This window comes from Cnephaeus nilssonii (assembly GCF_951640355.1).
Source record: "Cnephaeus nilssonii genome assembly, chromosome: 16".
Classification (NCBI taxonomy): domain Eukaryota; kingdom Metazoa; phylum Chordata; class Mammalia; order Chiroptera; family Vespertilionidae; genus Cnephaeus; species Cnephaeus nilssonii.
The window spans coordinates 14319080-14331902 of record NC_137087.1 but is presented as its reverse complement, the minus strand read 5'-3'; the positions used below and the strand labels follow the sequence as shown (position 1 = coordinate 14331902).

The 12823-nt window shown below is 45.5% G+C and overlaps 1 protein-coding gene across 1 annotated transcript in view; it reads right to left on the bottom strand.

The window, feature by feature from the left end:
• The window catches only part of POLR3A (RNA polymerase III subunit A), a 46889-nt gene that overhangs the window by 33463 nt on the left and 603 nt on the right, over positions 1 to 12823 (bottom strand). Inside the window, exons 2-10 of the mRNA XM_079794320.1 lie at positions 10546 to 10681; positions 10136 to 10273; positions 9373 to 9544; positions 8738 to 8892; positions 3458 to 3697; positions 3176 to 3338; positions 2849 to 2985; positions 1394 to 1497; positions 838 to 979 (exon numbers count right to left, since the gene is read on the bottom strand). Coding sequence (XP_079650446.1) covers positions 838 to 979; positions 1394 to 1497; positions 2849 to 2985; positions 3176 to 3338; positions 3458 to 3697; positions 8738 to 8892; positions 9373 to 9544; positions 10136 to 10273; positions 10546 to 10681 — 1387 coding nt within the window. The remainder of the gene's footprint in view (positions 1 to 837; positions 980 to 1393; positions 1498 to 2848; positions 2986 to 3175; positions 3339 to 3457; positions 3698 to 8737; positions 8893 to 9372; positions 9545 to 10135; positions 10274 to 10545; positions 10682 to 12823) is intronic.

The window sequence follows — 12823 nt, the reverse complement described above, 5'->3', positions numbered from 1 at the left end:
TGGGAATATGAGAGTTCACAATAGAATTCTTTGAATATTTAAAAATATTCAAACAAAAAATTTCTTAAAAAAAAAAAATGTTCCAAAGCTAAGCAGAAGCTCCTAGAAAAGGAAGGCTTCTGTTTCCCCCTAGATCCCATAATCATATCCTCATAAATCATAAACTGCTGCTTGGTATTTCACTGTTAAGGTAAAGACTGATGCAATATATTCACAAACTACTGAAAAACGGAATCCAGAAAAACCCGACTTTCAGAGCCTGTTTAAACACTGTTTACAAATGCTCATGGTTCAATGGCTTTGAAGATAGGAGAATTGATGAATATTTAACAAATTAAAGTTGCACCTCATTTCCATTTTAAATTTCCAGAAAAAGAAACTGCTGCTGTTGCAAAACGAAATCACCAAAAAAATATGGTTTAAGGTCTTAGTTGGAGGACTATTGCAAAGAAAAATATTTTAAGTATTTTAGTTTCTTGATTAATATGCTAAGTTAAGTCAAAAGTCAATTTTTAAAATCATATCTATTTTATATAAGTTTGTGCACATATATGTGTATATATTTTAGTTTGCAAGTGAAATCATGCTAGTCACTTTCACACTAATTTTCAATTAGTTCCTCTCTGTTTAAGTGTATGAATATTACATTATAAATAGTAAAAACATTGAAGAAAAGCTTGAAATTTAAGTTTCCTCAAATTAAAAAGTGAGAGAAAAGGAAAAGCAGGTTATGAAAATCAGAGATTACTGGCAATTTTAATTTTAGAAATCTGGAACTTAGCATTGTTTACATTATTTCCACTCCACAGAAAATCAGACCAGAAACCGCACACTCACCAGGTGCGCCATGATGCTCAGCTTGTGCAGCGAGGGCTGCCGGTTGAACAGCACCACATCCCCGTCTATGAGGTGTCTCTCCACAATGTCCCCGTACTTGAGCTCCTGAGCCATCTTTTCCCTATTTCCGTATTTCAAAAACCTGAACACACAATAATAAACATGGTATGTGAGAGCAAGGTCTCCTCACCACATTTCTCCCTCTTCATAACAGAATTCAAATTCTAAAATGATCATATTTCATTGACTCTAAGGTGCCCCCAGAGGCGTCAATTAAATTATGACAAGCTGATCGTAACATACAGGTTCATTTATCCCAATGTGCTTTGTCCACCTAGATCCAGTAACACTAAATGCTAGGAAACAAATGAACACTTCATGTATATTCAATCACCAAATGGGGCAAATGGTATACCTAGACTCACTGCAATTTAAACACATATTTTCCACATGCTAAATACCCCCAAAACTGTACTCAGGACTGCATTCTGTGGCTAACCATGGCGACAGTGACCTTGGTCATGAGTTACACCCAGCTAGACTGGGAAAGCGTTACCTTTTCATCTGCGTGTGTCTCTGCTGAATGAAATTGGCTCCTGGGTGAACTTCAGGTCCATTTTGAACCAGTTTCCTCAAAAAGTTAATGTTTGCTTTGTTTACCTGCAGGACCACAATGAGATACTATTAGATTATACTTCCTATCCTTCTACTAGTCATTCAACACACTGAATTGTGTCTCAACCTTCACTTTCTTTGTGTGGTTCTAGGAGGGAGAACGGCAGCGCCTGTGCATCCTGCTGCCTAGGGTCATGTGTGTAATGACAATGGATTGGCATACAGGAGCCCAGGGTCTAGTCCAAACTTGGTCACTCACTCCCTGGATGACACCACCAAGTCCTTCACTCGCCTTTGGTATCCCCACCAGAAAAGAGCGTGGGCTGGACTGATCTGTAGGAACATTCTAGCACATACTGTGATCTTCAAAACAGGTGGCCACTTCATCTGCCATGACTTACCATGGGCTTCTAATATTTCAAAGTGGTGACACCAACACAGAGGACCTGGTCTGTAACACTGTGTCCTACAACCTGTTGGACTACAGACTCCTGGAACACCCATCTCAGAGCAGGAAACTTTGGATCATCAGTAACTCACTGAGGACACTCCCCGTAAGTTTTACCACAACCGTCTATGATCTGGCCAATTATGAATCTAAGGCAAAGCCAATTAATAGCCTTCTGTTATTAGGCCCTGTACACCTCAGTTAAAAAAGGGCACTGTGTATTTTACACTCATGGGGAGTGTGCACTGAGGTAGAGTGGTGCAGCCTTTCTGGTTATGCATCAATAGCCTTAAAATGCTCAAAGCCTTGACTCAGTGATTCTAAGGTTTTAAAAATAAAAATCCATCCCGCCCTGGATGGTTTGGCTCAGTAAAGAGAGCGTCGGCCTGTGGACTAAAGGGTCCTGGGTTCGATTCTGGTCAAGGGCACAAACCCAGGTTGTGGGTTCGGTCCCCAGTGGAGGGGCATGCAGGAGGCAGCCAATCAATGATTCCCTCTCATCATCGATGTTTCTATCTCTCTCTTCCTCTCCTTTTCTCTCTGAAATCAATTAAAAAATATATATATAAAAAAAATTCTTTCACTTAAAAAAGAAATAAAAATCCATCACAAGAAAATTAGTTGTGTGTGGTGTTTATCACTTAGCTCCTCTAAAACATGAGGTATGAAGCAACATAGAAAGATGTTAAAGAGATAGTACTTGGGAAAACAGTTGCAGAGCAGTACATTTAATGTATCTGTGAGTACATACACAGTTCTGCTTGTACATGCTGCAGATATTACATACAGCAATGCAACAAACGGGAAAGATACCTATACTAACACATGCCAAATTGTGCACTGAGAGGAGCTACGGGAGATTTTCCACTGTCTGTTGTTTGGAATCTTAAACTATAATGTAAAGAACTGGATTCAAAACACAGAATCAAGCAGATGAATGGTACTTACTTTCTCAGGAAAAGTTAGAATTTTGGCCACATGAACTGGCACAGCTACCTCATCAATCCGGAGGTTGGGGTCAGGTGAGATGACAGTTCTGCCAGAAAAATCCACCCTCTTTCCTGAGAGATTGCCTCTAAATCGACCTAAATAAATAAAAAATGTGTCACAGGTCTCCATGGCACAAGGTGTGCCATTTGGGGTAATGTGGGCAGAAAGACAAAGGAAAGTCTGTGCTCCCCAATTAGATAAGCTGGACATGCACTCGAAAACAAGCAAGCAAGCAAGCAAACAAAGGCAGTAAACTGTCTCCTGCACATTTTGTTGGCAACATACCCTGTTTTCCCTTCAGGCGCTGGACAAAACCCCGGGTCCATTTCTTGGGCGCCATGTTAAGGGGGATGCCCGAGAGCTCGCTGTTGATGTAGAGGGCACACTGCAGCTGCAAGAAGTCCCAGTCTTCCATGATCATCTGGGTCTTGGCTCCTGATATCCGATGCTAAAAAGGAGCAGAGAAGGAATAGAAACGTGCCTCGTCATCTTGACTTTCTCGCTCACAAGTGTTTGCAGAGATACTCTAAAATGTAGGGCTTGCCAATGCTAATGGGAAGCACTGACCTTTTTAATGACATCGTTTAGGAAAATGATTTCTGTCAATTTCATTGTCAGATCATCTTCATTGGTGCCAGACTTCAAATCGCTCACGACGGAGGGTCTGATGCACAAGGGGGGCACTAAAAGCCGCGTGAGAATCAAATCGGAGGGCTTTCCAGCTTCTGGGTTCATCAGAAGAAGAGGGACATCTTCAGCTGGGATTTGCTTAAATAAATTCAGAACGACTAAGGGATTCAAGTTTTCCTATGGACAGGAAAGAGATACGTTAATTTCCATAGCTTGGGCAAGGGCTTACTCTCCATACTCTAGCCTACTCACCACTTAGAATCTAAGTGTAAGTGATGACAGATTTCTGCTAATATGCTATACTGTGAGAGCCCTTAAAATATGCATGCCTTTTATTCCAATTATTTAAAACCAATAATTATAAACCAATAATTCCACTTCTCATAATTATTCCAAAGGAGATGATTAAAAATTAACATAAAGGTTATGTTCACTAAAGCTGTTCTTAATAGTGAAGTTGGAAACAGCCTGACTGGCTAGATAAAAATCATACATCGAAAATTATGAAGCCATTAAAAAAAAAAAAAGACACTATAGAACGTAGCTATTGCCATGAAAGATGTTCACAAAATACTGGTAAATGAAATAAGCATGTGTACAATATGATCTCATTTAGGATATACGTCTATACAGAAAAGAGGAAATGGAAGAGTTTGCCAAGGTTTTAACAGTGCTGTCTTTCAGTGAGTGGAATTATAATCATTTTGCTCTATTTTTACATTTACATTTTCTATAGTGAACTTACACTGGTCTTTATTAACTTCATTTAATACAAGTGCCATGCTGTAACAACCTAATCATAATGTAAGAACTAGGCAAATTATCAGACAGTCAAAGATCAAAGGGAAGAATGATCAGCTTGTGTCTTGTTGCTGCCTGATTTTTCTTGGAATCAAAGATCATGTGACTGCGAATATATGCTACATGCAGAATTTGCTCTGCATAACTTACTGAGAAGGGGAAGAAAGTTAAGGAAGAAATGTCTGAACAGCTACTGCCCTCAGAACAGTGCCGCAAAAGAAACTTACTGCTGTCCCATCCTGGAGGAAATGGCAGTAAAGTCGGGGAGAAGGAAGCTATTCCAATCCACATCCTCACCCCGAAAAAGAATTCCCTTCCTCAGTTTCCCTGTCTCCCAGCAATGGGCACCTCACTACCACCTGTAGCAGTTAGGGGGGAATCTAAAACTGTTCATAGCATTTAGGAAGGGGATGAAGGCCAGCCATCCCCTGGAGTACCAGTCAGTACTAGGCGAGAACATCACGGGCTGAAGGCCATCCAGGAGGGCAGGAGGACTGGCAAAAGTCTGGAAGCCATTTCTCTGCAAGAGCAGCTACTCCAAGAGTGCTATCACATCTGCCTCCCTGGAGCACCTGGAGGAGGCTGGTGACTTATTCCCCTGTCACCAGGAAGCAGAAATCAGGGACCCATGAAGACAGCAGAGGACTGTTCTGCACAGGGCAGAGCATCCTAGCAGCTAGAGCTCTAGTGTGGGCTGCTTTCGGGTGGTGGTGAGGGAACATGCCTGGCAGGATGGCAGCCAGGGCAGCCTGTCACCCAGTCTGCCAGGGACATCACGGAATGCATTTCACCTGGTGGGGAGACAAGACTGATGACATCTAAGGAGGTACTTTGTCTTCAGGTCCACCAACCTGCCTGGATTGGTATTACAATCGGAGTGGACATATAGTAGTCTTACGGGATAGAGTCCAGAGGTTCAGTTCAATTCCTACACGGTGTGTAACCCAGACTCTATCACGCTGTGCTGCCCATAAAGGCACAGGGTTCCACTTTCCTGAAAAGGAAATGAACTGGGGCCAGTTGATGATCTCAGAGACCCTGCCAGGCTCAGAAACATGGATCTTGTTAGGGATCAAGCTTAAGCAGAAGAAACCACCAAAAGTACATGACAGCACAAGTGTTATACACGACACAGAAGTTGTACACATGGGGGAGGCAAGGCTGAGATCTCAAAGGGGGTCCAGACAGCAGAGGAGGCTGCACGGAAGCAGCAAAGGGCTGGGAAGGGAGGCGTCATTAAGCTCAAGAGATACTCAGTTTGAGCACAGCAGAGGTGGGAGGAACCTCATTGTCTTTATCACGATTGCTTTTACAGGAGTGTTAGTGGCAGTGGAAACTACTGTTGCAATGGGGCAACATGCTCTAAGCACGTGTATGTGTCAGGCACTGTGCTAAGCACTGGATCTGGAATCATCTCTTAATCCTCGCAAAAGCCCTAAAGCAGATACCCTTGTAATCCCTGCTCTGTAGCTGAGGATACTGAGGTACAGGTTGGGTCATGTGTCTGAGATCACGGAAATGATAAATGGCGAAGCTGGGCTCTAATCTCAGGTCTGTTTGACCCCAAAGACAAAGCTCATAACCACTACCCTAAACCATCTCTAGGGTGTCAACCTGGGCAAAGTGGAGTGGGGACACGGGGAGGTGGTGGCAGTGGGGGAGTGTCCCAAGGGCCCAGCTTAAGGCATTAGGAAAGTGGCTCTTAAATGGAGGGGATCCTTCCTAGGCCAAGTCCCTTAGGAGACTTTTCCAAACAAGATGCCTCCGGCCCTCGAGGAGGATCACTACGGTGGAAGCGTCAGAAGAGCGGTGAGGACAGTGCCGCGGGTCCTGGGCAGAGCTAGCAGGGGAACGTGCCAGGGAGGCTGATCTGAGAGCAGCAGAGTGACTAGGGGGAACACGAGTAAGGCTGCCCCCAAGAAAGCCTGGGCCCCTCATGCAAACTGACCAAGGCTGCTTGCCAGGCTTCTGACAGCTTTCTGCCTCGCACACCCTCTCCACAGCGGCGGGTCATCAATTCCGGTCCACTCTTACTGTACACACTGACTCTGGCCTCAGGCTCCACTATCACTTCCCAAGTTCAGGGTTGGTTTCCCCTTTTTTCAATTCAAAGCATAATTTATACATAGTAAGCTGCCCAAACCTTAGAGATTTTTAAACCTCTATATGCATACATCTGTATGCATATATATCACCATTCGGATAAAGAGACAGAGTATTTCCATCTCTCCAGAAAGCACCTGGTGCTCCTCTTCCAGCCAGTGTCTCGGCCTCACCCCAGGGTAACGGCTCTCCCAACATCCGCTCCCACAGAGGAGCCCCGCCTGTTTTTGGACTTGATCTAAATGGGTCAGACGCTAGGAACTCTGGTACACAGCTTCTTCCTCGCAGCAGGACTGAGAGTCAGCCAGGTTGTGTGTCAGCAGTTATTGCTTTCATTGCATTACATTCAATTGTGTGGACACGTGACGTTTATCCTCCTGTTCACAGGCATTTGGGATGTTTCCAATTTTGGCTTTTACTAATAAAACTGCAAGAAATATTTTTGTACAAATATTTTTGTGTACATACATACACACTCATTTCTTTTGAGTATATACCTAAAAGCAAAATTGCTAGACCACATGTAGGTTTAACTTGATAAGAAATTGCCAAACTTGTTCAGAGTGGCAGTAACATCCACTTCCACATCAATATGTGTCAGAGCCTTCCCTACACTTGGTTTTCAGTTTTTTTACATTTTAATTTTTCTAGGCCATTTGGATACATCCTTTTATGAAGTGCCAATTCAAGTCTTGCTCCCACCTTTTAAAATTAGGTGGATTTTGCCCAGCCAGTGTGGCTCAGTGGTTGAGTGCTGACCCATGAACCAGGAGGTCAGGGCACATGCCCTGGTTGTGGGCTCAATCCGAAGTATGGGGCGTGCAGGAGGCAAGTGATCAATGATACTCTCTCATCATTGATGTTTCTCTTTCTCCTTCTCCCTTCCTCTCTGAAATCAATCAGGTAGTTTTTTTCCTTAGCGATTTGTAAAAGCTGTTTCCTGTGTTCTGGCAACGAGTCCTTTGTCAGGATTTAGGAATTGTGACTGTTTTCTCCCAGCCGCAACCTGCCTTTTCCCTTTCATCATGGTGTCTTTTCAAGAGCAGCCATGTTTTGAAAACTTCACCATTTATTCATTCCCCTCCCTGCTCAAAGCCTTCGGTGGCACCACACGCCCCCGAGCAGGAGGCCCTCTGCCCAGTGCTCTCAGTTGGCTGCCGTGGGCCTGCAAGCCAACTGCCTTGGCAAGAGTTCCTGCTCCCTCCTCACTGTCATCTTGGGCAATACTGTCCTGGAAGTTTATTGTGAGGATTAAGTACCAGTACAAGGTGGGGCAAAGCAGGCTTAGGGTTGTTTGTATGGAAAAGAACACAATCATCAGTAGATAATAACACCAGTATAAGAACAAACTGTTTTGCGTACTCAAAGCTGTAATCCTCCGTGTGAGTTAATCCATCTAAAGAACTCGAACAGGGTCGGTGCGTGACAGCAGTCACTGAACGCGAGGTGCTTTTCCATCGCTCCCTGGTCTTTCAAAGAGAGCCTCTGCCTCAATGAGCCTAGACGCTGTGAGCTGCACAGCCTGAGCTCACTGCCCCTGACTCTCTTAGCCCACTGGCATTTACACCAGATGGAACCACACCTTTCCGCAGTCTTCCCTAACCAAGTCCAAAGTGACATTTTCCTCCTGATTTCCCACTGAACTCACCGTCCTTGCCATTCTTGTGAGTCAGCACTGCGGCCTATGGTATTGGTTATCTTTTCACAGATGAATGGCTACCTACACATCTAAACTGTGGGATCCTTGAGAGTAGACCCAGTGGTGGCAGCTCCTGATGCTCCCCCACAGGTCTCATAGAGTCTGGTACTCAGTAGCCACTCAACTCATTTGTTAGTTTTATATAGTATCAATTCTAAACAGTACTATGTGAATTAAGAACTAATCAAGCTCCGAGCAGGGTAAAAATAAGATACTTCATAAGATTCTGTTGGTCAAATTTATGTCAATAAAAGTAATGAGAATTACCTACAAGTTCTTATGTCTCATTATCCCAGTGAGAAACAGGATTTCTCAGTTTGTGCTCTGTACAGCTATAATTTTACAATCTTTTACAATAGAGATATGACATGTTACCTGGACAGTGGAAAATTTGTTAGTTGTAAGACCAGTCCACATTAGGCTTAGTGCTCAACACTTGTCACATGAAGTATTCTTGGAGCTCTAACTTAACTGAACTTGTCATTTTGCAAAACGTGCGTATATCAGAGGGTGGAGAGACAGAACGTGTGTGAGACCTGGGGGAGCAGCGGAAGCAGAGAGAGCAGGTGGGGCGGGGGAGGCAGGAAGAGGGCAGGCATGCACATCAGACTCACCTGTGCCCTCCCCAGCAGGGGCTCCACTTCTTTGTTGTGCTCGATGGCCGTTTCAAAAGAATGAAGGAAATTCGATACGATAGGATCTACCACTTTTTTGTTGGTCTTGTATTTCTCATGAATTATCTTCAGTAAACCACACTTCTTTACAGTACCTGTAGGAATTAATTACTAAGGTTAAATAAAAGGTTATTAGCTAGGCTAGCCTGAGGTTGCAGCCTGGTTAATGAAGTTACTGAAATTGCTACAGTAATGAAAGATGAGATGTGCACTCTGGCCGGGTAGCTCAGTTGATTGTTGACTTGTACACCAAAAGGTTGCAGGTTCGATTCCTGGTTGGGGCACATACCTAGGTTGCAGGTTCGATTCTTGGTTGGGGTGTGCACAGGAGGCAGCCGATCTATGTTTCTCTCTCTAAAAAATCAATAAAAAAAAAACCCCAAAGCATATCCTTGAACAATGATAAAAAAAAAAAAGATGAGAGGTGCATTTCCTAACAGTGTACTAACTGCTAGGCTCTATAGCCTAATTTGCAAGAAAAAGTTGACATTGAAACACTGCATAAAGCTAACAGCCTAAACAGAAGAGAATGAGTAGAAGGGGTTACTGCTGAACCTTTCCTGCATTCTGCTCACCATTGAAAGCGCCACAGTGATGGCAGATGTTTTTCTTTCGGCATTTATCAGAGATTTTCTTCTTCAGCCCTCGCTTCTGGAGGTAGGTCAGGCCGGGCCTCTTGAGATAATCCAGAAACTGCTTCTTCTCCTCTTGGGACAGCATGATGTGGCAGCAGGTTTTGCAGATCATCTTTTAAAAATTAAAACAGATAAAAGAGGATGAAAAGCCTTCTTTTTAAAATGGCACCCCACGCCTTGCCCAGGACACGGAGTGAACATGTACTGAGGGACCTACAAGAAGATCTGCACAGAGGCAGCCCGAGCTCATGAGGAAGCTAGCCAGTCAGAGCTGGCCGGTAGGATCTTTAACTTCTTTCTCTCTGTTGTTCTGTATGACTTGAATTATTATTTTATTATCTTTTACATTGCACTAGAGGCCCGATGCATGAAATTTGTGCAAGGGGCTCGGCCCTCGCAGACGCGGCAGCTGCCTCTGCCTCAGCCCTCGTAGCCGAGGCTTCGTCTGGAAGGTTGTCTGGCTGTCCAATCTAATTAGCATATTACGCTTTTATTATTATAGATTGCTACCACTTACTCAGGGAAATTCAAGAAACAGGGAATCCTTTAGCAACTTATTTATTGAAGTTAAAATATTATGCGTTTAGTATAAAAATCTTCCCTAGATGTGTCTCCCACCTCTCACAACTCCTAAGACCACTCCAATGTCCCTAACTGGTCACTCCCAAGTTCGTGCCTGGGCTGGGAGCACACACGCACTTACCTGCAAGATGCCTATGACGGCTCGGAAGTACCCCACGTGAAAACAAGGCAGCTCCAGGTCAATGTACCCGTAGTGGCCCAGACAGTCAGCCAAGTTCTTCCCACAGGTTTCACAAGGGCGGTCCTTCTCACTGGTACCCTTTGGATAAAAAGCACACCCAGTAATCAATGAAGACTGCCGGACGGCAAAGCGGGGACCAGTCCTCACAGGTGGCCAAGCGACTCGGAATCAGAATCCCCTGGGAAGCTAAAGCGTATTCCCATCCAATTGGCCGAAGGCGGGAGGCCCTGGGATGTGTGCGCAGGGGAACAGGGTGGATGGAAGGAGGCCCTGTTTCTACCAGTGTGATCAAGTCACCAGTTTCACCCGCAAGTCAAAACACAAGGAACCCGGAAGGCGCGGGGTCTTACCATCCGGTGGTCAAGCACCCCATACAGCAAGGGGGCGTGGTTGTTGTCCTGGCTGTACAGGTTCTTACTCACAACCTGGATGTGCGCCTGCTGGCGCATCTCCTCGGGTGACTTCATTCCAAAACAGATGTGGCTTCTGGAATGAAAAGAAACAGGGGAGCAATTACATCAAAACCACTTACCAAAAATGGTGATAACATCTGTGACCCACCATAACCAACCATATCCTCCCAACTCCCTACAGGCTCTGCGCCCCATTATTATATTTTGAAACCGCTCCCATTTTTCCTTGGTAAGCACCCTTCATCCTGCTGGAATTGTTCCCACTCTATCAAACGAAGTGGGGCTCACCGAGGTCACCTGCTGGTTGCTAGATCTAGTGAGAGCACTCTCCTTTCACCCAGGGGCAGCATTACCCAGCTGCAGTACTGCCCCGGACCTGGAAATACTGTCTTCTCATGGCTTTGGGACACCATATACTCGGAGCTTTCTTCCTTCTCTGGCTGATGCTTTGTGGTCTCTTCTTCTACTGCCTTCTCTTAAATATTGGCATCTCCCCCTACCTGGGGTGATAACCCTTATCCTCTTTTTTCATTCTACACATTCCTCCTGAGGGATCCTGGCACTTGAGTATATGTTGATGTCTGTCTAATCTCTAGCTGTAGGCCAGCTATTTCTATTCATCTGGAGACCACACAGACACCTGTTCTGGACACCCGTGCCTAATGCCCTACAGGCACCTCAGACTCGACACTTCTAAAACAGACCCCAAGACTTTCTCTCTCAGATCTGTTCCTTCCTTCATTTCCCCCCAAAATTGGGGATTTACAATGTGCCAGGCACCATCCTGAGGGGGTGAGAGCACAGATTAAATAAGACGGACAAGGGCCCCTGCCAACATGGAGCTCACAGTCCAGGGTAGGCAAGACAGATAATAAACTGATCCACAAAACTGAGAAAAGCAGAGAATGAAATGATGTGAAGGGGTAGAGTTTAAGGAGCCTACTTTATGTTTCGTGGTCAGGAAGTTTCTGTGTAAAATTGACTTTTAAGCTGAATTTTGAATAAGAAGGAACCAGCAATAAGATGATCCGTTGGCTGAGCATTTGAAGTAGAGCATAAATAGGGCAAGGGTCGCAGGACCAGCACAAGCTTGGCATTTTCTTTTTTATACAGATGTTTTATTTTATTTATAGATTTGAGGGAGAGAGAGATTAGTGGTTCCGCTTACTGGTGCATTCATTGGTTGATTCTTGTATGTGCCCTGTGGATCAAACCTGCAACCTTGTGTGGGGACAATGCTCTAATCACTGAGCTACCCGGCCAGCCTGGCATTTTCAAGAAACCGAATGAGAGCTGTGCACTAGAGCACAGAAAGCAAATGGTACAAGATGAAGCCAGAGAGGTCACACGGGGCTCGGGAACTATGATAGGGAATTTAAATGTTAGTGCAACAGAAGCTGCTGGAAGATTTTAAGCTGCAGTGTCAGGGATGTAATTTGCATCCTAACAGTCACTGGGGTTGCTTTGTGAGAAGAGATTACATCTGAAGAGAGGCGGGGGTTGGGGTGGGTGTGAGAGGCCAGGGCCGAATGGGAGAGACAGCCTGGAAGGGTTCATCCAGCGGAGGCACACTTTCCCATTCCAGGGAATGGCAACCATCCACACGGCTGCCCAAGCAAGAAATTCTGTGCCATCTCATTCCTCCATTCCTCATCCTGACCCTAAACCCCTTTGGAGTCCACTTCCCTCCAATGGCTCTGCCACCCCAGTGCAGGCCATCATCCCCTGCCCAGGCCTCCAGGGTCCCCCCCTTATCCTGTCCCGCCGAATCACGAGATCTTTCAGGAGAACTCTGATCAAGCCCCTCCCCTGCTCAGTGAAAACCTTCAAAGGTCCCTCACTGCCTGCAAGATGACTCCGGAACCATGCTTCCTTCTCATCACCCTCCCTGTGCCTCCCTATGGTCCTGGAAGAAAGCTGCCTGGTGGTTTTCTGCTGCCTGAACCCTTCACATTCGGTGCTCTCAGAAGCCCCTAGGCCCACCCTTGCCTTTGCCCTTGCCACAGCCGGCGCTGACTTGTCCACCTTCTGCACCTACACTGGGCAGTGAGGTCTTGATTCCCGTCCCATGAGGCCCATGGCCGGGCCGGGCACACAGCGCCTTCCTCATAAATGCCTGCTGCCAGGCCGAGTGAGTTTCATTTTTCTACTGGGCGCTCTGAGAGGGGCCGCGGCCTCATAAAGCAGCTCCGGGGGAGCAGGCCCAGGACAGCAG